Below are 25,197 nucleotides of genomic sequence, written 5' to 3'. Positions count from 1 at the left end.
CAGAAACCTTGTAAAACTTGTATGAAAAACTTGGCTTCACTTTCCATAATTTATACCATGGACTCAGATTTCGAATTCGAATGTCCTCAGTAGATTTCGAATTTTGGCGTAACGAATACATAATTTTCTTCAGCTGCCCATGCTGGCCAGTAGTCAGTGTAACGTAATGCGATTGCACGCGAAAGACTGCATTGCGCAATTATACACATACATAGTTATTCTTTACCATCCCTTAACTTGGGGATTCATAGGAGATCCAATTGAACAATTGTAGGCTCTGCTGAAATCCTGATTGTTCATGTACGGCCCTAGCACGCGCACTTTTAGAGGTGCATGGACGCTCTGGGTCACCAACAGTTTCAAATAGCTTGTAGTACTGGTCGAACAGGTAGTCTGTAGAAAATTATTGGTAATAAAATTATTTCGTACGGAAATCTGAAAGAACTCACCTGTGCAGCAATAAGCCAAAACAACTGGTCAATGCTTAAGGCTTCTAGTCCTGGTAATTTAATACGGTATCCAGTGCGATCCATAAAAGTGTGGAATGCCTGCAAAGTTACCGCTGCTCAGTTTCTAGTCACAGTCTAGTGATCTACGAGTACATGGCACGCAAAGGCTAAACACCAGATATATATTCTATTAATGCTGATACCTGATAAGCCGCTCTGTATCCTCCATTATCTGCGATGTTTTCGTTTAGCGTGAGTTTCCCATTAATATTTCCGCCGGGTGTACTGATGTTGTTGTAGAACTGGATAAAGTTGTTCTTCTTCTGGACATAATTGCTATGTGTTGCACTGGTCCACCAGTCGGTCGGTTTGCCATCCTTGCCAAAAACCCTCCCTAATTAAATCAACCAATTAATACGAGTAACTATTGTGCCTGTGACACCTTTCTACGAGTACTCGTATAATATTTGGTATTCCTGCGTGTATCGGTTACGGTACACAGAAGATACCGCGACCACGGCAACTCACAGTTACTGTTAACTTACCGGTATAAATGCATCTACGGGGCAGCCATTTTTGTAACAGCATTTTTTGCGGCTTACCTCCGTCATCGAAACCGTGCGTGAACTCGTGGCCAATCATGAAACCTAATCGGGCATAGTTGACGATATCCATATCGCGGTCATAAAATACTGGTGGTTGTAGCATGGATGCAGGTATTACTGCAAAACAGGAACTGGTCAGCCGCACAGAATAGCTAAAACAATCTAAATTATCATGCATAATGTTTTGCATGTTTTGCATGTTTTCTCCAGACGTTGAAGGTTATTCACCCATTCGATTCCTGTCAGGTTGCATTTGGGCATTCACCATAGTTAAATCTTCGGGGTCATACGGATTAGCTCTTCCATCGGTCAGTGTAAGTTTGTTCAGATTCACATAACTCGTACTTTGATCGATGGTTTGTAAGGTTTCGAAGAACGTAGGTTTCACTTGAATCTATGAAAAATGACAACACTACACTTGCAATTTACAATTAAACATGCTAGGAAGAATTTGCACTGCCGCAGTACAATTTTTTTAAAGCGTTTTGGTGTTATAATTACAACCTTACATTTTTGTAAAGTTGATCCAAAATGGTCGAATTCTCTAGGAACTCATGGGGAAAGCCAACCATCTGCAGAACGTTATTGAGTTTTTCCACTGCGGCCAGTTGCGTCGGTCTATCCATCCAAGCTGCTTGCAAGAGTACCGCGTCGCGCATTCCTTGCGATATATCCGATACCAAAGCTTTTGCCTACGATCATCATAAGCTGACCTTGTTGCTACCGGCACATGTATTTGCTCCATATTACGTCACCTTTTGCATAGTTTCTTTAGTAATGTATGCCTTGAAAAACATTTCCGATAAGGTCAGCGGCATTGCCTCTTTAACCAGCGTTAGACAATCAGTAGGATCGCTGTTTCCGGAATATTCTGCTGACATGCGGTCCAGGTAGTGATCAATCGCTTTCCACCAGAGCCAATCCGCTACGATGCGCCTTCCTTTGTCGCCGTCCGCCTCCAGTGCTTCCATCTGCTTGTCGAGATTTTGCACATACGCCAGCATTGTTATGCCCACGGTTGTGTTCGCGGTGGCCACATAATTTACTGACGACGCCCGAAGCATAGCATTAAAAATTTGTACGCAGTTAGCCAAAAATTTTGAGCGATATGGCAGTTTGGAAAAATCTCCAAAGGCAGCACGATAAGAAGTGTTTGTAGCGCCCTTGACGCCCTACAATCCATTTACAAATTAATTTCTAACAAAAACAACAAAAATGGTGCGGAGTGACTTACCAAGGAAAGAACAACCTCGAGTAAGAGGATATTCTCCAATCTACTCTGCACATCCGCCATTTGCACATCTTTCTTACCGGAATCGCGTATTAGTAGTGCAATAGTGTCGTTCCACGGTTTAAACAATGCGGTTTCGGCCGTATGTATGGTGTTGTTACGTTTTTCAGGCAGCTCGTCATCCATCTCTTCATGTCGGCTGAACATCCTTGACCTTTCCAAATGTTTATTCGCCGGCATAATGTACAGGATGTTCTGGTCCGAGGACAAAATGTTCTCGTCCACGTGCAGACTGCTGAACGTCTGTATGTCATTCTTTTGCAGTCGCCCCAAGATCTCATCCAATCGCAAACGGGATGTGTCCGCTTTACTGTCCAAGAGCGACCACCCGCCCATTAGCTCATCGACAATAGCCAATACCACTTGGCCTCCCGGACGCTTATCTGTAACCATGCAGAGTGCATGAACGTGTCACTGTATTTCTCTTTTTCAGTGACAGCACGATTTCTCGAAAATGTTCGATTTCTCAATTTCTCGATTTCACCGTACCTGGCTTCTCTTTATTACACTGATTGTACAGATCCAATGCCTTTTTTTCGGTAGGATTTGCATATTTGCCACTTTCAAACAGCGCTGCAACCATTAATTAGTGACATGATATTTATATTCAGTATTGTAATATTAATTTGTGTATCAATTATTTAGCCCGAGCATGCTGGGATTAGTATCAGTATCAGTACAAGTACACACAAGCATACAGTAACTATATATAATGCTCGTGGTTACAGTACAGTAAATTTTTTTGTGGCTTTTTTAACTTAAGTATACTGTATAATTCCAGTGCAAGAACTTTCACTCAGTTAATTCCATCCGAAGTTTGCCAGTAGCATACAATGTAACTGCCTAGAATGTTTGCCGTTCTGACCTTTCGTTTGATTGGCGATCTTTTTCTTATAAATGCCATATTGACTGTTTGTGTTTTCGCCAGGTAGCAACGGATGGCTAACGTTCCAGCTACGGCATGCGTAATCGAAGAAATCAGTGCATGGATCTGCACTGCTATCCATGTTTGAAATGATAGCACGAGCTGCAAACAGGACATTAATTTTAGCGAATAGTACAGTTTGGTCTCCGTTCTGCCAACCACGACTCTGGTTTACAATATAGTTATATTAATCTCGAGTATTGTTGTCTAACAATAAAGTCAAGGTTCTTGTGCAATCCGTTAGGTAGAATTTTTCTGTTATGTGAAAATGTTGTCTAGTCCGTTTAAGCAGCTTGTCGGAAAACAAAGAAGTAATAGCAGTCACCATACTATTACTTTCCTCCAGATAATTTCCGATACTAGAGGGTTCATCCATACGTACAATAAAATAAATAAAACTGAAAAACAATTTACAATCTGAAGTTATATAAAATGCGTCTTAAAGTGTCACTTTAGTGCCATGCTCCCGCCACTGACAAAGAACTACAAGAAGCGATTTTGTAAGTAATTAATACATGCAATGCTTTGTATCGATTATTGTTACTATGTTTTCATATTATAAAATAAGTATTTCGTTGCCCGTTTATAAAAATTTATTCTGAAAAAATTGTTTGATGTTGTACATACCGACGCGTTGGCATAAATGAGATGTGCAAACGGAAGTTAAATTTTGGCTGTCTATCGCATTTGCATTGACGGTAGTGGCAAGGAAAACAAAGTATCCGGCCACAGACCATAAACCCAGCTGATGCATACGTTGTGTGCGGTATTTTGCTGCAGCCATGATAGCATTACTGAAAAAAATCGGATTTTATGAATGAGTTTTCGTGGTTTTTGATCGGAAAAATTTAGCAGACTCCTACACATCGTGGCATCACTAAAACTTGCATAATCTAATTTTTTATAGTTCTATATCTGCGGGCAAAACCTCGTCTACCGTGATTATTACATACTTGGCAGCAAAACGTTTAGTCATTGATTGCTGTGCCAGCATGCCTTGTCCATGTATCATTCAAAAATACTTGTTCTCATAAATTAATTATAGTCAGTCTCTTAATTGCGTTTGCAGCGGGCAAATGAAAAATCGTTACTAGCTATAATTCAATTGGTGCTACAGAGAGATTGAATGGAATTATGTAAGCAGTGCCCTATTATCGGGACTTCCTTTTTCATGCAGTTTCCAAATCTATGTGCGACTTATATGAAGAGTATTGTATGTCCCGTAAAAATATGTTTTAACTTTTAAGGGAAGTTTCTGGATACATCGTGAACAACAAACGCGTGTACATATGCATGAGCGCATGTTTTCGAGCACTGTCAAACACTTATTTTCGCTTGTCTATGATAAATTATAGCCAAATGATTTGCATACACCGGCATCAAAACCGTATAAGTACGCCCCATCAGGGTTGGACAGTTATGTCCGAAATAAAACCCCAAAAAATTAAAAATTTTGAAGGTACGAAAGTCTCATCATAGACCGATCTGCTTAAAAATTTGCACATAAATCCACAACAATCAGTATGAAGATCGCTTTTATGGCGAACAAAGGTTCTACTCGAGTATTTTTTTCATTTTCAAGATGATTTCAAAAATTTTAAAAATTTGCTTTAAAATTTGAAAAAATGGTGGAACTCAATATGGTTCGGTGCAAAACGTTTTTTATACTGATGCGCATTTATGTACAAAATTTGGAAAAACTCAATCCGTAATCATGAGACTTTTGGTACACATCAATGCATTTCGACTTCTGGGACTTTATTTCACCTATAACTCCCAAAACCGGATGTTGCACGCACAGACAGATTTCACTCAGACGTAGCAAACCATTTGGCTACGTACAGAATATCATAAAACAATGAAAAAGTATTTGGGAGTGCGTAAAAGCGATCGTTGTCGTCCACAAGTACCCGGACTTAGTGCTATGTACTCAGTCAGTTCCCCTAGATGATTAACGAATTAAGATGTATCATTTTACAAAATTAATAATGATATTATCATGCATGATCAGGATCGATTCTATATAGTCGCGGCTCTAGGTAGATTCTGGTAGAATTACCGATCGATCCTATACTCCTAATAATACGTACCTACAAGTACATTCTGTAAATCGTTCTTGCGTAATGAGTACTCCGCTGCTCCAGACAGGAAAACCTGAATTGGGTCCTTTGCAAAAACCACAATATAAGTATCTGTTGTTTGTAACAGACTCTGTTTCAAGTTATGCGTTCCAGCGTACACTGTACGTAATTCTAAATAATATCATTTTTTTGCGCTTGTTTAAGTATAAAATTAGGCAAATATCAGTTCTAAAAGGTCATCGCCATCTCGTTGAGTTAAAATATTGGTTTCGTAGTTTTCATGAAATTCAATATTGTTTGTTTTTCATTGGGAAAGTCAAAATTCCGTTTTAAACCGGAAAATTTTCGGAAGCACTTGGACTGAGCTAAACGTAAAATTGATGACTATCCACTCATGGGCAAAATGATAAACTGTCTATTAACCGCTGGCTGCATAAATACCAACCGTGTTAACCGCGTTTGCCTGCTCGTTTTCTTGCCGCTCCGAAAATATAAACCGGCAGCGCCACCACTGATACATTAACTTGTAATCAAATGCCAAAAGATGAGCGATGACATTTTCAATATTCATTTCCGCTCAGCCGACTATCCAATCTGATAGTCATCTGGGGTTGCATAGCCTCCCTTTCGACATCGTTTTACCACGTCAAAACACTAAACTGACCAACTCGAAAGAATGCATCCACTGCCTAGCCAGTCGATCTTTTTGTAAGTGTACATGTTGTTGCGAATATGTCCAACATGTGAGATGACATGCTCGGCATTTTCTTCTCCACACATGCAAATATTCTATGAATGCACCCCGCCATGCGCTGCTATGACACTAGCGATGTGCCTCATTTTCTTCCCCTTGCCCGTACACGGCACCGGCCATTCTTCCCTTTCCGCACATGCGGGGACATTTTTTCTGTATATGGCGTTTAATAACAGCCCGTAGCTGCAGCACGCACGCTAGGCGATGCTTCATTAGACAATGAACGCGAAATACTTGTGAAACTGGAGTAGCTCGAGCGTCTCCGGTTGAGAGCATATCAGACCACAATCAATTTCTTCGACCGTATCAACTACCAAGTGCAGCTTTCAACAGCACCGGCTAATCCATGTCCTAATGACTTTATTAACGCCGATTACTGAAACCATTAATCCTCTCCCTAATTTTACCTTTTAGATTTTAGGCAATGAATTGCTGTCGCTTGAGCACACTGCGGGTGTGTAATAACGTCATAGTATAATGAGAACAAAGCTGCAGTGTTGAAGATCCAGAGCTTTTATTTATATTAAATTACAATAGCAGGTTTGCAAGAAAACGAAGGGCGTGTTTGCAAAGGAAAAACAGCCATTCAGTACATCCTATAAGTGATTAAATTACGTATATATGATGCCGATAACGACTTGTACAATACTGCTCCTTTTAATAATACACCTTGTACGAGGAACATGCAACCATCGTTTATTTTGAAAGACTAGGTGCACTAGCATCACCTGTCATTGTTCGCTACAGAGTTCGGATTTGTGGATGCCGCTTGCGGGCGATAGAAAGACGTTATGGAACATTTATGTTCATGCGCGCATTTATAAATTAGTCTATAATCGGACGCTTGCTGGAGCACCACGATCAGCAGTAACAGCATTATTTCAGATTCTAGGAGATTCCTCGCTAAACGCGACAAGTCGCTAAGGCTTCCCGTTTGCATGAAACTAACTAGAGGCGTTATTCAAAAGCCTTGATTATCTACATCTAAGCAAAACAGCCAGATTTAAAAAGAAATTCAAAAGCAAAATTCAAAATCTACAGGAACATATTCAAATTAACTGGTGACAATGCTACTAATGTACAAGTACTTGTCACTTCGCGCGCGCAGTCTGGGCGGGACTCCGTTCGTAAGTATAAAGTAAGTATTATTACGCGTATTGATACGATCGTGGTAGTTCGTGTTGCTAGGTCACCATCTGAAAGTTATTAGAAAATTAATGCGATCAAGATAATCAAGTAATAAATCCTAACAAATAATAAAAATCCTAATCCTGTAAAACCCTAACAATAACAACAACAACAACCAAGTAATAAGCTAATGAGATAAACCAAGGAATAAGTAAGTAGAAAAAAACAAAATTATTAAAAACACAATAAGATTCCAACTAATTTAAAAAATTTATCTTATGCAAAGTGCTTTCTTCTTTAATTCATTATTCTGTTCATGTCGGTTTTGTTGCAGCAGCATCAGTGTGCAGTACAAATATGTACTTCTATTGCTTGCATATGCAATCAGTACATTAAATGCGCACGCCGGAAGTTCGCTTGTCCAGAGCCGCTAGAATACGGGTGCGAAAGGCCATCCGTATTGGCACTTCTTGTTACACCCAACCGGCATTTGCACGGCCTGATATCCTCTCCGTACTAACTCGACTGTACAACGAAATCCGAATTTCATTAATGTACGATGGCCCGGCACTCATTTGCCATATTTTACCGCCCATGATCGATTGGGCAATAATACGCGGCTGAAGCTGTGTTCTCTTGTTGTCTCGCCATTCCATTTCCTTTCTAATCAGCCGTTTCAATACGATCCCATATGGTCACAGCACACATATACGCACACCGGAACGCATTTTTCGACGTACAATACTGGATAATCATCCCCATTTCTGGCAGTACGTATATGTGTACACGCGGGACTACACACACTGGCGCTATCGCGTGTCACTTGTGCAAATGTATACATGTGTGTGCACTACGATCGGCTGCGGTGGCTCCTGGATGGTGTTCAAGATCACGAGCGGTCTTTAATAGTATTAGAGTGAATATAAACAAATCATAACGGCGTAGTGTGGCGTAATACGGCGGGGATGGCCTTTAAAGTTAAATAAACTAACGTCCACCGCTTTGCTGCGTGTGATCCTTGTCTTTGCGGTCCTTATCTGTCCACTGCCAGGCTGCCATTTGTTAATACTTACGGCTTAGAAAACGCTACGTGTAGCTGCCGGATTACGCCAGATTTGTTAACATGTGATGTTAAATAGTGTTTTTTTCTTGTCGTTTTCTGCACACACCGCACAGTGAAGATGCACTTCCACTTGACATGCTTATTGCAGTCTGACGCCGCTGGATGATACTCTTATAACCTAACCGCCGCTTTATTGGATTTTATTGCATGCTCACCCTGTAAGTGGACACAGTACTGTACGAGTAAACAGTCGCCATTGATTACCGCTGGGAATTGGTGCTATAGAATTACTGATTTAATGCGGAAACACGTGCCGTTTAATTTATGTTGGTAATAATTTTTCAAACATAATACTTTTGTTCATTTAAAGAAGTCTTGTTTTCATTACCGCAGATCGAAGAAAAATTGGCTTCATCGTGCACTGTGCTTTGTGAACTCAACTTGTGCAGCTAAATTTTAATGAAAACAATAATTCTAATAATACTGCATTAAATTTCAAAACTACTTAAAAAACTTTTTAGCTGACTGAGCGCACAATAATTTATTTTTTTACTGGGAAAATCTATCGAATCGTCCAAGTGGAGCGAATTTTTCCTAACACGATAGCATCTTTGTTGGCAATTTTGACAAGCCAGAAAACATCCTGTAGCGGATGGACTTAAACGATCATTTTTAATCAGAGTCGGCATTTACGCTTCACTTGCACCTCAGCACAAGAAAACATGAATTTGGCAGCTTGGCGTATAAACTATAATGTACTCATCGGCTTGGACATATCAACACGTTATTTACGATTAGTTGCGCATTCCTCGGCACGCACTGGCCAGTTGATTTTACGTGCTTAACGTGGTGCATCCGAAGGAAGTTTATCAGGCGTATTTTATTGTTTGCCTTTAATGACTATTGTTGCTATTTATTTAAGCATAAAAGCGATAGCACTATTTGCAGAGCAGATGTACCGGGCTGCCGGTAACCTGATAGAGAGTGCAAACTGGCGGCGATAACTAAGAAGCATTAAGATTACTTACTACTAACACTCCTGCCGATTTCTTGTGATGTAGTATTTCGGGTGGTTTCTTTTGGTTTTAAGATGCATAATACAGTATTTCTATAATTTTACCGCAGTCTTTTCCTTTTTTTCTTAGAATTTACAGTCCTCTTTCTGTTTAGCTGGCAGTAAAGCAAATTCAAATTCAAATGCACGATGCAAATTAGCAAAACGTGTTGGAAAAGCAACATATTTTAGTGTAGTTTTTTTGTAATTGACCACAGAAGCACGTACCCTGATATAGTGAACCATAAACGACAACATATGAATACGATTAAGTTTTAAAAATGTTCTTGCTTGTGTGAAAATCTAGAAAGTACGCAGTAAGTAACGCTAATACTTATCGACAGACAGAACTAACACAAACCAAGTCTGGAGATGCGTCTACGGGTACATGCAGTTACTGGATGGCTAAAATTAAATGCAACGAACTTTTAATCGGCAATTTATGAAAATAAAATCAACGTAATTCAACTGATATGTCAAAAATATAGAAGGTTTAGAAAAACGGTACCATTTTAATTATACAGAATATCGAAAGTTGAAGCTAACCAGTATCGTATGTTTCATGAGTTGCGTACAGTAAATATAGTACTGCAGCAAATTTCTCTTGCAGGTATTACCTTATTAGTGAGATTAGTCCGTGTCTCTTTCATGACTTGATGAGCGGATCAACACAATGGCAGTGCGTGCCACCCTTCACCAGGATTCCCAGGAGTCCATGCCCCTCAGTGAACGCGCCTTGCTGGACGCGACCTCCATGGTGGACGACGATCCCAACACGTGTACGACCAATTTGAAGACGCCCTCCACCAACACCATCTGCTGTCCGGATACGCAGTCAACACTGGACAATCCCACCGACGCCGATCTGAATAACGGATCCACCTGGACACCCAAGTATGCCAATCCGGCACGAATAGAATTTCATATGCGCCGGCATTCAAAGCGCCAAACCAAATGTTGGAACTACCTAAGCCGGCATCGGACGTTCCTGTTGTCGGTGTTGTTGTGTCTGTTGGCGTGGGTTGTCTTCACCGTGGTCACACTGTACACGGTGGCCCATCTGCAGTCTCAGTGTGGAAGTAACCGGAGTTTCCGGATCACATGTCCAAATGGTACTTCTTTTCCGTACGGATTACATATAATCATATTGTATATAGTTTCAGTTATGCATACAGCTAATAAATTCGTAAACACATATCTCTGAATAACGGCAACTGCAGTTTCTACAATTAATAATGTTAACAGAGTAATAGAAAACTATTTATAATTATTACTTTAAAAACAAGTTTTTTCCCGTTTTGAGATTAAACTTCTACAAGGTTTACTTAGAAATCCTAAGAACGCTTTTAGATGCAATAATAAACAACTACCGCTTGTTTGTAAAGTTCATGTGCCTGCTCAACAAAAATTAATCGAAAATTAATTTCCATTTGTAATAAATTTTTTCTGTAGTAAATTCCTCGTCCATTGATGGCATTGATGATGCCCTTTCCTGTAATTCGTTAACAACCGCACCAGATGCAGCGAAGAATGAATCAGTATGCACAACATTTGAATGTGTCACAACCGGTAAGTTATTTTACAAATGCGAAAATCGAATGCACACAACTCTAGAGACAAGCTAAAAATCAATATCATTTTGTTAGTATGAAGTTAATATTATTTTGTTAGTTTTTTTGTTAGTATGCGGTGCTGTATTTATTATCGCACTGAAAAGTTTTGCGTAAATGTGTCAGCATATACCGTTTCGGGCATCAATAGCTTTCGCGACAGAAATTATTAACGTTTTAAATAGCAGCGGAACGAAATTCATTATTAAAATATTTATTAGTGGTTTACAATAATGGTTCTTTGACCTATGTAAATCAGCTCAAGCAAACAGAAAATTACCGGGCAAATGTGAACAAATTTTTAATATATATTTATATAAGCCGAATTTTGCGGCATATGGTAGTCATCAGATATCTTACGTAATCATTCAAATGAACTGATCCAGATTTTACCCGGCGTGTCTCAACAGCACACAAGGAAAAATGAATATCCCCCAGTGTGAAAGCCATAGTGCGTTACCGCGACAAAATACGCACATAAAATGGAAACACTATCCATGTAATTAAAAATTAGCCCGCTGGGTACACCATCAATAATCGCCACCACTGAGAAATAACCTGCTATTCTATAGTGGTTTATTTTCTGTGTGCGTCTTCCAGCAGCACTGCGCAGATCCCATATAAAATGCGAGTACAATCCACACTAAAGCTGCTTGTTCTTCCTCTACAGTGGGCATACCATATATACACACAGCTGTTGTTGATATGTTCATACTTAAATCCACTTGACAAGTGTTTAAATTGTACCCCCATTGGATGTGATTGCATTCTGAACAAGTTGACCATTTTTCATCCGTGCCGCTGGCCATGGTATCCGCATAATGTCCGTCGGACAGAACTCACAGAAGCACTTTACGCCGGCCCGGTATATACGACTTTGCAGCAGGGATTACCGTTGAGTGCTTTTACAAAATCTGCGCTGGCTTTTTTATTAAAATTTTCAGTGTAGAATTGGAAGTGGCGCAATGGGGCTTCAACAGCTTCTTCAAAACATTATAAATCGGCAATAAAAACACACTCTAAACCTGTTTACCAGGAAGATTTGCACTACTCGTATTTTACTGTTCTTCGTGTTATACTTTTTAATAAGATTTTATAAACCTTTTTTAAATCTTTACTACAATTACTCAGACGATTAAAGCGAAACAGAAAATTGACAAAACTTATGATTGGTGGATCAGAAGCTGATAAAACTTTCTCTCTTGTTAAAATATACTTTTAATTTGGGTTTTACAACATTGGCTGTGAATATGTTTTGAGGCTATCGCTGTGGTATTTGCTGTTTACCAGTGTTAATTCTGAACATAAAAAGACCAGTAAATATTAAAATTTGATCCGTCAACGTTTTCACGCAATGCAAATTAACTCGATTAAATTATGTCCCAGCGCTGCATTCATTCCGACCGACTGCCTTTGTTAGAGCCACAGTTCCATTCTGCCGGTCTACTTTTCAGTTACATTGAGCCTGTCCAGAAAATGTCAGGTTAAATAAACTGTTTTCAATGACACTTTAATAAGCCGTCTGCCATCGATTCAAATGTGAACTAATATACTGTATAGTAGCGTCCAAACAGCGTGGTTGTTCGTATCATGGGTGTCTCTTAAAATTATGGCGTTTCCAACAGCGGCGCGATTGATTTCCGCAATGGACTTCAGTGTGGATCCATGTACGGACTTCTTCAATTACGCCTGCGCCAACTGGAATAAAGAGCACGTTATTCCCGATGATCGCACCAGTATATCAACATTTGAAGTCATGGCCGATAAAGTTCAAGTTCAACTGCGGAGTACGTGCACACTGCTTATCCATAATAATGTACTCTCGTGTCCCGGCATAGTTTTCTAGGTTAATTGCACCAGTTCAGATAAATACAACTTAATATATATATCACAAAAAACTTAATATACTGGCTAAAGAAAACAACCTGTACTTTACGGAAGTTACGAGTATTCTGGAAGCATTTAATTCGTGTTTTATGGCATTACAATAACTTTCTGTTGAGTAAACGAAAAATGTAAGTTTGTTTAAAGTATAGCAGATTTTCTATTGTAATTTTCGAAATCACTCTGGTTAAAAATTTAGCGGTATAAGAACTTTCAAATTTAACTAAATAACTCAGCAGCTGTGACAGATGCATACTTGAGAGAAAATAATAAATATAAAGAAATGCAGGATGCACATTTTGACCAAAACAAAGGTACCCACGGAATTAAACTGCGATTTATGTAAATATGCCACTTTGTATATTTACATCAAAAAGATGTAAAAAAGAAGACGAAAAACCTACACAAAAACTAGATACACAATATCATGGGATGTTTCTAAGGCGCAGTTAGGATTAATTTTTCGGTTTGCAGGATTATTAGAGGAGCCCAATACAAATACCACGTCTCAGTCAATGAGAAAAGCCAAAAAAATGTTTGCGTCTTGTATGAACATTTCTGACATTGAAATGACTGGCGACACACCGTTGCGAAGGATTTTACAAAAATTCGGTAATTGGCCCTTGATGCATAACGAACGGAGAAATCCCTGGAAGGAGCCAACCAACATCACCGTGGAACAGCTGTTGGCGACCATTCACAAAGATCTTAATCTGGTCATTGTTATCGATCAGTGGGTCGGACCGGATGATAAAGACTCGGAAAAGCATATCCTGCAGGTAAAACTTTAAGCGGCTGTCCTTTGGATGTTGTCTTGGCCAAGATGCTTTCCATGGAAAGCAGAAGTGTGTAATTATTTTCGCATGATCAGCATTACTTGGAGATATAATCGTGATACCTTTCTCTTTTTGGTTACCAGCGTAGTCAATGGCCATAACTTAAATGGACTTTAAGCTGACACTTGCCTTGAATGCATTTTTAATAATTTATTTGATAATTTCCCGGCCTTCTCGTAGATCGATCAGCCGGACTTTGCACTTCCCAGTCGGGATCATTACATTAATCCCCAATGGGCCAGTGACCGCGAGGCCTACTTGCAGTACATGATTGACGTGGCGAAAATTCTCGGTGCTTCAGAAAAGTACACTGGAGTGCGAAACCAGTCATTGGACGCTCTGCAAGTTGAAATTTACTTAGCAAACGTAAGGACCGGATAGTTCAAGCCAAGACCATAATTTAATAATTCTTAATTTTGTAATTGGATTGATTTATAATTATACCGCCTCGTCCGCTTGTATTTGATGGAGCGTAAAGTCAGTATATACTGTAGATACTGGTGCAAATACAAAACATGCAAATATATATATATATTAATGCTAACAAACTGGAAGTCGTTTGACAAAATGCCTTCGGGGCTTGAATGGACCTTTCTTACAGTTCACCGAAATTATTAGTTTAGAAGCTTCTGTTAGAATTTAGAAAATGTTCATGGTGCGTTTGGTTCTTAATTCACGTCGTGAATTTCCAAGAACCTTTCCATTTCTACAATATCACGCTTTCAACAGGCCAGTTCACCGGAAGCCGAACGTCAAGCCACCCGCGGGGCCCTTTATAACAAACTCAGTCTGGCCGAGCTGCAGGCGCAAATCCCGCATTTCAACTGGTCGCAGTACTTCGACACCCTTCTGGGTTATCCGTTAAACAGCAGTGAGCCCATTGTCGCCTACGGACTGACCTATTTGAAGGCGGCCACCGCGGCGCTCAAGATCTTCACCAAGCGACAAATCTGGAATTACGCCATGTGGCGGGTGGCAATGGAGTTTGCGCCGCATCTCAGTACGCGTTACCTGGAAGCGCGCGCCAATTTCCATAAAGTGCTGATGGGTGTGTCGCAGCAGCGCGCCAGATGGCAGCAGTGCATCGATTTCGTCAACGATAAAATGGGCATGGCCACCGGCGCGATGTTCATTCGCGAACATTTCCAACCGGAAAGCAAAATCAAGGTATGAATGACCATCCCAAAAACCAATGAAATTATATTTGACGGTACTTACACTAATTTTTGATAGCTTATTAGTGGTAAGCACGTTGTAAGGACGACTGCGTCGTACTCAAAACGTTTTTCTATGCGCGACGAATATTTTCAGTGCATTTTTCTTGAATCTTACGCAGTGTGGTTTTGTATATATACTGTAAATGTTTTGAATTACAACATTCGCATAAAATGCTCATTACGATCAGAATGTTTGGTTTCTTTAAGGCGCTTGAAATGATCCATATGATCCGCGAAGCGTTCCTTGAATTAATGGATGAACAAAAATGGATGGACGACGAGACTGCATCCAAAGCGAAAGAAAAGGTACAGAAAACAATGCGCCTACGGTTTGCCGGCATGAACAAATTTGTTTACGGTAAGTAAAAAGAATTTAACGTTTTGCAGGCCAACCACATGAACGAAAAAATTGGATATCCGGATTTTCTCCTCAACGTGACACAACTCAACGAAGAATACGAAGCGGTACGTTAATCCATGCCGCCATGTCGCTGGTCCAATCTATCTTGATTGCTGGTGCTAGTAAAAAACTTGTGCGACAGATTACGACCTCACTTAAGGATAATTTACTTGTTCTTTACACACTCTTCGACATTTTCTGGTGTTAAGCGTTTAAAGCCGCAGATACGATAAAATTAACTGATGCCATGCCTATATTGCAATTTATGTGCGTTTGACAGCTCGTGGTGGACGACAGCGTCTTTATGATCAATGTAGCTCGATTATTGGCCTTTCAAACGAAGCGCAATTTGGATCGGCTAAAAAAGCCGGTTGACCCTGAACGGTACAAATTAAAACTGTAAAAATGTCATAGAAGTGAAGTGGTTAATATAATGCTTAACGTGTTGTGCGGTTTCGCGTCAAGTGTCGGATGCTATAATCATTGTGTAATTGAATTTTTGTAGGTGGACGACGACCGGGCCGGCCATTGTTAATGCGTTTTACAATCCTAATAAGAATGATATAGGTGAGGAAGATGGTGTGGTTGTTGGGGCAGTTGTTGAAATCAAAACATTTACTCCACGAGCAGAAACGCACAAAGTGAAGGAGTGCTGCACATACATGTAATAGTGTAAGCTGGTTAAGTTTTTTTAAAAAGAGCATGTTTCCAATAAATGAAATGCTTGTTTAATTGTTTTTTTTTTGCTAATTTAAGTGTTTATAAATTTGTTTAACTGTTTGTTTAATGTTTCGCTTATCGCTGACGAGAATCTGCACAAGACGGTAGCTATAGATACCACTTCAAAGAAACTGGCAAATGAGGATTTTTTTCATGATATCACAGCAGGGATTCAGATCATGAGCCAAAAAAGTAACATCTGTTATTCAAACTGAGCGATCCTCTTGAATGAGCCAAATAATTAAGAGTTTATTTAACAATAATGACGGGTGACCTTTAGCTAAAAGAGGTATTATGTATAAGGCTGGATAAAAGAAATAACCCAGCACCATTGTTTTTCATTGAAATGGTTATTGACCTTGATCTAGCCGGTAGCGTGGAAATACTTTGTATTTAAGAAAACGTTTCCAGTAAGTATGAGCAGAAGTTGAAACAAGAATTGTTCACATTTTGAAAACATAAAATGTGCTTCACATCAGTTTTCTGTGGAAAACAGAAAACCAGCTTCGTGAAAAAAAGGTTTTGGTTTTGTTTGCAGTTTTTCCTGCCGGCATTCTGCAACCACCATTTTACAGTGCCATGTATCCACGGTATGTGCAGCCGGAATTGCTGTTACACCATATTGGATAATATTATTTGTAACAACATGGTACGTGCTTTGTAGGTCGATGAATTTTGGGGGTATCACCAAAGCTCCTCACGCCACTCGCTCTGGACTCCTGGTTATTGTTCTGTATTTGCAGGAATCGGAGTCGTGGTCGGTCACGAAATAACTCACGGGTTCGACATGAAAGGTAATCGACCAAGGTGTACAAGTATTATACTATTGTGCATGTACACCGAAAATATGGTGCTGTGTGTAGTGTATCTTATCATCCATGGGTGTATTGCTTTGTTAATGATTGCGAAACAGTAATAAACATTAGCATTGATAATAAAAGCACGCAGGTCGCGCTTGCCTTAATCTGAGTCTTTTAGGCGGTATTAACTTGCTAACGAAAACAACGTTTTCATTTTTTTTTCTTGCAGGCCGACAGTTCGATCGCTATGGGAATCTCAAGGAATGGTGGAATAATGAAACTGCCAAAGCTTTTTATGATAAAGCCGAATGTTTTAAAGAACAGTATGGAAAATACGTGGTGGAGGAAGTCGGATTACATGTATGAATATCGTTCATTGCTGTGACCTTAACAGCCAAATTTTCAGCCGATGCTAACCTTCGGCTTCGTTGGCAGTTATTGATTCTGAGTACGAACACATACTTAACGGCACTTGTTCTTGTAGATTGACGGAAGTCTAACACTAGGGGAAAACATTGCTGACAACGGCGGCCTAAAACAGGCTTACCGGGTACGCACGTTTCATGCAAATGGTACCATCGCTTTCATACCTTCTCAGCAAATCTGATAATCAGAAATTTAAAGTATTTATTTCGCAATTGCTAGAGCGATGACTGAGTTTTGTAGAAATACGTTATAATAACAATAAAAATTGGTGAATCGACAATGGATTTTTGCAGGCTTATCATCGATGGGTGGACCGCAACGGCCCTGAGCCCATGTTGCCCGGATCGAATCTAACACACGATCAGCTGTTCTTTCTGAATTATGCTCAAATCTGGTGCGGCTCAGTGCGCGTCCAAGATGCCATGAACAAAATCTCTGCCTCGGTGCACAGTCCTGGTCCCATACGGTAAACTAAAATATTCATTTTTAAATTTTTACTCGAACTAATACTAATTATCATACTTAACCTGATGTCATAAATAATGTGATAAATGATGTCATAAATCTCAAATTTTTATTTTTTAACCTGATGGCATTATTGCTGCGCCAGTGCTATTTATATATTATGTGCTCCCACATGTACACATCAGTACTTGTACATGTCAGTGCGTAATAATTGACCAACCGAATTGTAATCTTTTATTTTAGAGTTTTGGGCCCATTATCTAATATGGCGGAATTTTCTGCCGCATTCAAATGCAGACCCAACAGTAAATTTAATCCACCACAGAAAGACAAATGCTCTCTGTGGTAACAGCGTCGTACATCTGGACTGAAACATCGGGATTGCGTCGATATACCGGCATGGTGGAACGCACTTTCCTAACGAAGCAGTATCACACTGGAACCAATGAATTCCGTGTTTTGCCGGTATGGGTGTGGGGTGGTGTAGTCCTTTTCACGCGCTAATTTGTACACTGCTAATGCGCAACTTTTTGCCGGATAGTTTTAATTAACAGCATAGCATGCTGGTTTGTGGCGATTTTACAGTGTTACCGCTGTTGTTGTTATTTGTTCGCTTTTTCTATTAGTGATAGCAGATGATGTTTTATGTGGATAGATTAACGATACCGGTAATTAAAATAATATGTAAAGCCAAAAATAGGCGTCAAAATCTGATAAACCGTACGATGGATTAAAGATAAGAAAGTCAAATACAAATAAGGCTTTTGTTACTAACCACTTCGGCGAAAGGAACAAATGCAACAAACAACCTAAAGTTAGCATATTAATTAAAAAAAGCCCACTGCTAGGTAGGTTCTTATTGAACATGGCGGTTATTACCGCAGACACCAAATAATCTTGGTGCAACGAACGAGTAAATCAAAAACGTCATGACCTTTCAATTATAAACTGCACAATCAAAGATTTGCCTGTGAGAAACCTTCATCTACATTACTCAAACAAATCTGCAAAAAAATATTTATGCAACAAAGAAAATGAGGATCATTGACAAAAGGCGAATTTTAACGACGGTATGTCCGTCCTTAACGGTACCCGTGAATCCGTGATGCACGATTGGAGGCAATTACACTAATTACAATATTGTCAAAATGCCCACTAAGGCTTACTTTCTGGGCGAGATTGACGGCTGTCAGACTAAGCAAACGCCGTATGCAAGATGTCTTTCCCATTTACAGCGGAAGTGCCGACCATCCCCATTAGTCGATCATATGTCCGTCTAAAAGCCTCCTGAACGGCCGGAGTCCCTTTGCAGGATGATTTAGCGGCGTCCATCGCGGGATCCGTCGGCTGTTGAATACACAGATACGGTCCCTGCTCGATTGGCTCTTTCACCATAGCCTGCATGTCTTTTTTGCTGATGATTTTCCCACCATCGGTCACCACGATGGCGTTGTTGGTGAAATCGAAATCACTACCATAAAACTTAAGACACTTGAGCAGCAAGTCTCCGAGATTCAAGTTGCGATTGTTGTTACCACGCTGGAGAAAGCCCAGCACCATCAGGGTCAGCACGTAGGAGCTGAAGCCGCCAGAACGAACATCACTGAGGACATTAAGACGGAGCAGATCCTTCAGAATAACCACCAGGGCCACGAGATTTTTGTAGGTTGGCAGCTGCGAGACGATCCAGAGAGATCTTTCCAGTCCATTATGACCAATTTCGTTGTGAGCGCACTAAATATTTAAATGCGTCAATTGAATCACTTCTCACGCGGTAGGGCATGGTTCTTGCCCTTTAATTTTTCTAAATCTTGATTCTTGCATCTGCGTCGTGTAAATCTGTTGATATGTGGCCAGAAACCTGTACAGTCGGGGCTAGTTTCCCCAACAGAAATAATTTAATACAAGCGCTTACCGTAATGATTGATTAAATGTATTTAATCATAGTTAATTGTGGGTGCACATCCCTCCCATTTTCGTGTTTATGGCCATTTGTTGGCTTTCATTGGTTGTTAGTGGCTTTGTTTCCTCAGAGTTGGAGATTCTGAGATGTTTCCTTGTTGCTGGAGAGTTGTGTGCTATGTTGAAATTAGTTTCTGCAGTTTTGGGAAGGGAATTTTTTCGTTGATTTTGTCTACAATGCAAATTGAATGGTATAACTGCTCCTCACAGCAAAAACGCTGTTTCAGCCGTTTACGCGGCCGGTATCTGAATGACCTTTTCCTGACTGCTTGTTTAGGTTATGATAAGGCTTTCGATCATCCTGTTTTCGTTTTGGTTGTTGATGAAAATTAATTTCCATGTCACATAATTTTACAATTCATCGTGGTGTGCCATGTGATTGTTCTTTGTGTAGTGAAGTAGTTACTATTTCTCAAGTTTCTTTTGATCTTCGTGTTCTTTATTCGTCATCGCTTTATGATTCAGTTGGGAGGCGTAGTACGGCTTTTTATATCGTACATCGTTTGTTGCGTCTGGAATTTGCATCTACTGATTTTTCTGATACATCGTTGATTTTGTTGACAAATATTATCGTGTTTTTCGTTCATAACATTTTATCCAGCTATAATGTCTGACACCGAGACTTTATATATGTTGAATTCTTCGGAAGCTGATGAGTTTCCAAGTGAATCTGATGGCCTTGAGTCTGTATCGTCTGAATCATCACGTTCGTCTTCACCGTCAGGTCCACCGGCACTACCATCAGTAATTGAATCTCGTCGAGATTCTTCCAACGCGTCAGTTGCAAAGTCTACTCGTCGCCGGCGTCCTCGTAAGAAAAATGCACATAAGCGTCCAGATCCTGCCATCGTTGCCTTGCAACGGCAACAAAAACTGCTTAGCGATAAGCTCTCATTGGTTCTATCAGGAGCAGGAAGTCAGCACAGCCGTCAGTCACCATCTGTGGTTTTCATGCCACATCCGCCTGCTGATCGGCAGCCTACTACTCACAGAAATATTATCGTTGATGAAGTTCCCTCTGCCTCAAGCGTTCCAGAGTTTCTCCGTCCAGTTTCTGATAAGTTGGTACCGAAACTGCAGGATTTACACGAGTTTATTGATCTCAGTGAATTGTTACCAGAAAACTGCACGTCCAATTCAAAGCCTATCAGACATCATGTCGACAATCGCACCGGGCAGTTGTTGCAGTTGTATACAGCTCGGAAAGCGTCCATCTTTGATCTAGATTCCTGGATGTCAGCTTTCACCACGTTTGCCGCTTACCGCTCCCATTACTTTCCCTATTTGGCGCCTCACTTGTTTCGTTATATGGATGTTATTAGAAATTTGTCAAAAAATTTTGATTCTGCTCTGTGGCTCGAGTACGATTCGCAGTTTCGGCTGCTGATGTCTACTCGCCCGGACAGTTTCTTGATGTGGGGTGAATTGCATAACTCGTTATTCCACGAGTTTGTGCTTATGAAGAGTCGTTCCACTCCCCAGTATCGTTCTGGCCGTGTTGATAACCGCTATGTTGGCCCTTCTACATCACGTCAGGATGCCGGTCGTAACGATGTGCCCTTTCGTGGTGGCCCCGTTTCGGGCGGGGCTGAGCAAGTCTGTTTTGCTTTTAACAACGGGAACTGCAGATATGCCATCTGTCCAGCGGGAAGAAGACACATCTGTCTCATTTGTGATGAGCAACGCCATGGGAAATTTAATTGCCCAAGGCGCCGTGCCTCTAAACCCACCAATTCCATTGCTGCCTCAGACGCCGTTGCGCCGTGAGATCTTTTGTAAGTACCTTGCCGGTTGTCCAGATAAGAAGCTTGTGCACGATTTATTAGCCATTCTCTCTAATGGTGCTGATATTGGGTTTCGCTCTACGCACCACTCTCGCATAACGCCAAATGCTCAGTCTGCCCGCGCCCATGCGGATGTGCTCTCAGCTGCTATACATAAAGAAGTTATGCTTGGCCACACAGTGGGCCCTTTCTCTTATCCCCCTTTTGCTGATTTTGTATGCAGTTCTCTGGGAGTGCGTGAAAAACGCACTGGTGGTCATCGAATTATCCTTGATCTCAGCCGCCCGTCTGGCGACAGCGTTAATGATGGTATATGTAAAGATGATTACTCCTTATCTTATTGCTCAATTGATGACGCAATACGTATTATAGTTCAAATTGGTCCTGCATGCTTTTTGTGTAAACAAGATATTAAGCACGCCTTTCGACTTATTCCTGTACGTAAAGCTGATTACCATCTTTTGGGATTTAAAGTTGGGAAGTATTATTATTTTGATTGTGTATTACCTTTTGGTGCACGTTCATCACCGTTTTTATTTTGCATGTTTTCTCACGCATTGCATTGGATTTTTAGTAACGTTTATAATTTTTATGATTTTGTCCATTATTGTGACGATTTCTTGTTTGTTTTCAAATCTAAGGTTCTTGCTGATCTCTTTATTAATCTGTTTGTTGCATTAGCTGCTGAATTGGGTTTTCCTTTAGCGCTTGATAAAGCAGAAGGGCCATCCACAATCTTACCATTCTTAGGAATTCTAATTAACACTGTTGATCAGACTATTTCACTTCCACCGGGAAAGTTGTTAGAAATCATTCAATTATTAGATTCATGGCTGAATCGTTCTGTGTGTACTCGTAAGGAACTACAAAGTTTAATCGGGAGTTTGCAGTTTGCGTCTCGCTGTGTCCCTGCTGGTAGATTATTCACTCGTCGAATTATCAATCTCCTCCCACACTGTTCGCCTACTGGTAACATCGAGCTAAACGCCGAGTTTTTTGCTGATCTTGATTGGTGGCGTGTGTATTTGCCGAAATGGAATGGTACAACGTCGTTTCTCTGTACAGACTGGATATCAGCCAATGTTATTAATTTGTATACAGATGCATCAGCGTCTATTGGGTTTGGTGCATTTTTTGATGGTCGATGGTTTTGCGCGCGCTGGCCTCAACGTATTCTCTCTAATACACTCTGCATCCAGGTTTTAGAATTGTTTCCCATCTTACTTGCTTGCATTATATGGGGATCATTTTTTCACTGTCGTGGGTTGATATTTCATTGTGACAATCACTCTGTCGTTGATGCCTGGAAGTCTCTTGGTTCTAAGAATCGTGTTGTATTGCATTTGATGCGAAAGATATTAATGACTGCTGCGCTTGGGAATTTTTGTGTGAAAATTGATCATATTGATGGTGTCGATAACAGTATTGCGGATTCCCTTTCACGGTTTCAGTTTGATCGTTTAGGCTCTTGGTACCATGCGCGGCTGTAGAACCCGATCCCATTCCCGATATGTACGACGACCTGTTAATTCTATAGTGGCTCGTCTTATCCTTAATCACGTTTCTCCAGCAACCCGACGTGCCTATACATCAGCAGTTAATCAGTTTGTTAAATTCTGTTGTTCTAAGAAAGTTGAGTTTTGCCCTGCCTCTGTTTCCACCGTGTTGGCGTTTATTGCTTATCAGTTCAGTAAAAATCGTGCATTGTCAACAGTACGTGTGTATTTGGCTGCCATTTCTGATTTACATTGTGTTAATAATCTCCCTAATCCCGTTGATCATCCTTCCTGCACCTATGCTTTTAAAGGATATGCGCGTTTACATGTGCGACCGGCTGATTCCCGTCTTCCTATTACGCCAGACATTCTGATCTTAATTAAATATCAGCTGGTTAAATCCTCTTTTTCGGAGTTTGATAAAATTGTTTATTGGTGTGCTTTTGTATTGACGTTTTGTGGGTTTCTTCGTATTGGTGAGTTGTTGGCATTGAATCGTTCTGATGTTTCTGTTGCCAAGGATTTATCCCTTGTATCTCTTCGATTGTCCCGATGAAAGACTGATCAGTCTAACCGCGGTCGTTGGGTTCATTGCGTGGCTTCATCTGGAGCTGTTTGTCCTGTACGGGCTGTGCGGAAATGTTTGCAGCTTCAGTGTGCACAGTATGGCAGGTTGTTGGTGGATTGTGCACATCGCATCATTTCACGTTCCATGTTCCTGTCCGTTTTACGTTATTGCCTTAGGAATCACCCGGATTCATGCCGGTTTAATACGCATAGTTTTCGAATCGGCGCCGCGACCACAGCGGCTAGGAGGAATGTTCCCTCTTATCGGATCAAGGATGCTGGACGCTGGAAATCGGATTGTTATCAGCGCTATATACGTGACGTTCACGCTAATCCTGTTCTTTTATGAATTTCTTGTTTTTGTTGACAGTAGTGTTTTTCGTTTTGTGGTTGGTTGGTTGCCTGCCGGTTGGTTGGGGGTTGTTGGGGGCTGATGGGCCTGCGCCCAGAAGTCTTCCAGTTCCGGCAACATTATGCTCATTTTTTCATGGTAGACACCCACAATTAATGATTGATTAAATGTATTTAATCATAGTTAATTGTGGGTGCACATCCCTCCCATTTTCGTGTTTATGGCCATTTGTTGGCTTTCATTGGTTGTTAGTGGCTTTGTTTCCTCAGAGTTGGAGATTCTGAGATGTTTCCTTGTTGCTGGAGAGTTGTGTGCTATGTTGAAATTAGTTTCTGCAGTTTTGGGAAGGGAATTTTTTCCCTCCCGCCCATTCCCATTGCATTGTTAAGTTGTTTGGTTGTGTTTGTTACATTCAATTGTATTGCTCATATTGATGGTTGTTTTATTAAAGGGGGGCTGATGGGCCTGCGCCCAGAAGTCTTCCAGTTCCGGCAACATTATGCTCATTTTTTCATGGTAGACACCCACAATTAATGTCCATTTCGATTTGAGTAGCAACGTCGCGAATGATAAGCAGCGGCTCTTTAGCACTTTTGCGGAATTCCACAACTGTGAAACCACAGTCGGGAGTGTTGACGAGGCGACGTCTCAAATTGGCTAGCCATGCGGCCTGATTAAAGCGGTCAGGCGACGCTCTTTTGGGGCGAAGGGAGCGCACAGTGACGGCAACATCAATGTCGCTGGAAGGTAGAAACGTCCCCATTAGAAAACTCCCATACGGCTGAATCGTTCGACGGCCACGACTGCTCTTGGTTTGCAGAAATTTGGTAATGCGCGCAATCGCATCTTCGCGACGTACACGCTCAGTTCCATTGGCATGGATGTTTTTGTAGAATGCATGAATTTCGTCGTGCAGCACCTGCAAAAATGCTGCGTAACTTTTGTCAGGGATACCAGTTGCATTAGGGGAGATGCAGGCATCGTGTATTACAAGAAATACTTAATATATACAGAAAGTTTAACGGCTTGTGGAATTCAGCTAGAGAAAGTATATTTCGTCGAAACAAAATCGTAGAAGGAGAACTAAAGTGCATACAAATCTTGCTACTGGGAGAGCGGCCTTAAAATATTATACAGACTGTGTATAGTTTCCGTTGGCTGTCGCATTATAAGTATGTGCCATGATTTACTAGAAAAATCTAGAAAGGAACTTCTGGAAGCTTGCGTTTCTTTATGTGACCAATAAACAACTTGAGCCAGAGCGAGTGAAGTCATGCCCAAAAATCATACAGGTCATGGCCTCAAATCACGATAGCACGCCGATAAGT

At 40.7% G+C, this 25,197-nt stretch overlaps 3 protein-coding genes across 5 annotated transcripts; 1 reads left to right on the top strand and 2 right to left on the bottom strand.

The window, feature by feature from the left end:
• Window positions 1-148: 148 nt before the first annotated feature.
• Window positions 149-5,466, bottom strand: LOC129601009 (endothelin-converting enzyme 1-like). Its single transcript, XM_055499704.1, has 12 exons — window positions 5,361-5,466; window positions 3,898-4,064; window positions 3,211-3,372; window positions 2,835-2,918; window positions 2,289-2,728; window positions 1,810-2,226; window positions 1,564-1,746; window positions 1,283-1,448; window positions 1,052-1,171; window positions 653-843; window positions 450-548; window positions 149-393 (listed from the first exon to the last, which is right to left on the bottom strand). The coding sequence occupies exons 2-12, from the start codon at window positions 4,052-4,054 to the stop codon at window positions 223-225; spliced, it is 2,190 nt and encodes a 729-aa protein (XP_055355679.1). The 5' UTR covers window positions 4,055-4,064; window positions 5,361-5,466; the 3' UTR covers window positions 149-222.
• Window positions 5,467-7,506: 2,040 nt separating this feature from the next.
• Window positions 7,507-18,397, top strand: LOC129601017 (neprilysin-1-like). Its single transcript, XM_055499712.1, has 19 exons — window positions 7,507-8,003; window positions 8,445-8,514; window positions 9,961-10,462; window positions 10,803-10,919; window positions 12,586-12,747; window positions 13,319-13,623; window positions 13,861-14,046; window positions 14,410-14,847; window positions 15,105-15,203; window positions 15,285-15,362; window positions 15,578-15,681; window positions 15,803-15,864; window positions 16,556-16,607; window positions 16,682-16,698; window positions 16,761-16,811; window positions 17,047-17,177; window positions 17,302-17,367; window positions 17,537-17,709; window positions 17,952-18,397. The coding sequence occupies exons 3-19, from the start codon at window positions 10,024-10,026 to the stop codon at window positions 18,055-18,057; spliced, it is 2,586 nt and encodes an 861-aa protein (XP_055355687.1). The 5' UTR covers window positions 7,507-8,003; window positions 8,445-8,514; window positions 9,961-10,023; the 3' UTR covers window positions 18,058-18,397.
• Window positions 18,398-18,525: 128 nt separating this feature from the next.
• On the bottom strand, window positions 18,526-25,115 carry LOC129601000 (non-canonical poly(A) RNA polymerase protein Trf4-1-like). 3 transcript variants are annotated; one of them, XM_055499693.1, is made up of 3 exons: window positions 25,009-25,115; window positions 24,390-24,788; window positions 18,526-19,433 (listed from the first exon to the last, which is right to left on the bottom strand). In XM_055499693.1, exons 2-3 carry the CDS (start codon window positions 24,630-24,632, stop codon window positions 18,903-18,905), a joined length of 774 nt encoding a protein of 257 aa, XP_055355668.1. In that variant the 5' UTR covers window positions 24,633-24,788; window positions 25,009-25,115; the 3' UTR covers window positions 18,526-18,902. The 3 variants fall into 3 exon arrangements, with proteins under 3 accessions (XP_055355668.1, XP_055355667.1, XP_055355666.1); XM_055499692.1 differs by having other exon boundaries at window positions 24,966-25,093; XM_055499691.1 differs by having other exon boundaries at window positions 24,390-25,091.
• Window positions 25,116-25,197: the final 82 nt, after the last annotated feature.

Source organism: Paramacrobiotus metropolitanus, unplaced genomic scaffold (assembly GCF_019649055.1).
Source record: "Paramacrobiotus metropolitanus isolate TYO unplaced genomic scaffold, Prichtersi_v1.0 Parri_scaffold0000208, whole genome shotgun sequence".
NCBI lineage: Eukaryota > Metazoa > Tardigrada > Eutardigrada > Parachela > Macrobiotidae > Paramacrobiotus > Paramacrobiotus metropolitanus.
The sequence above is the reverse complement of the archived record's forward strand: the minus strand, read 5'-3'. Positions and strand labels throughout refer to the sequence as shown.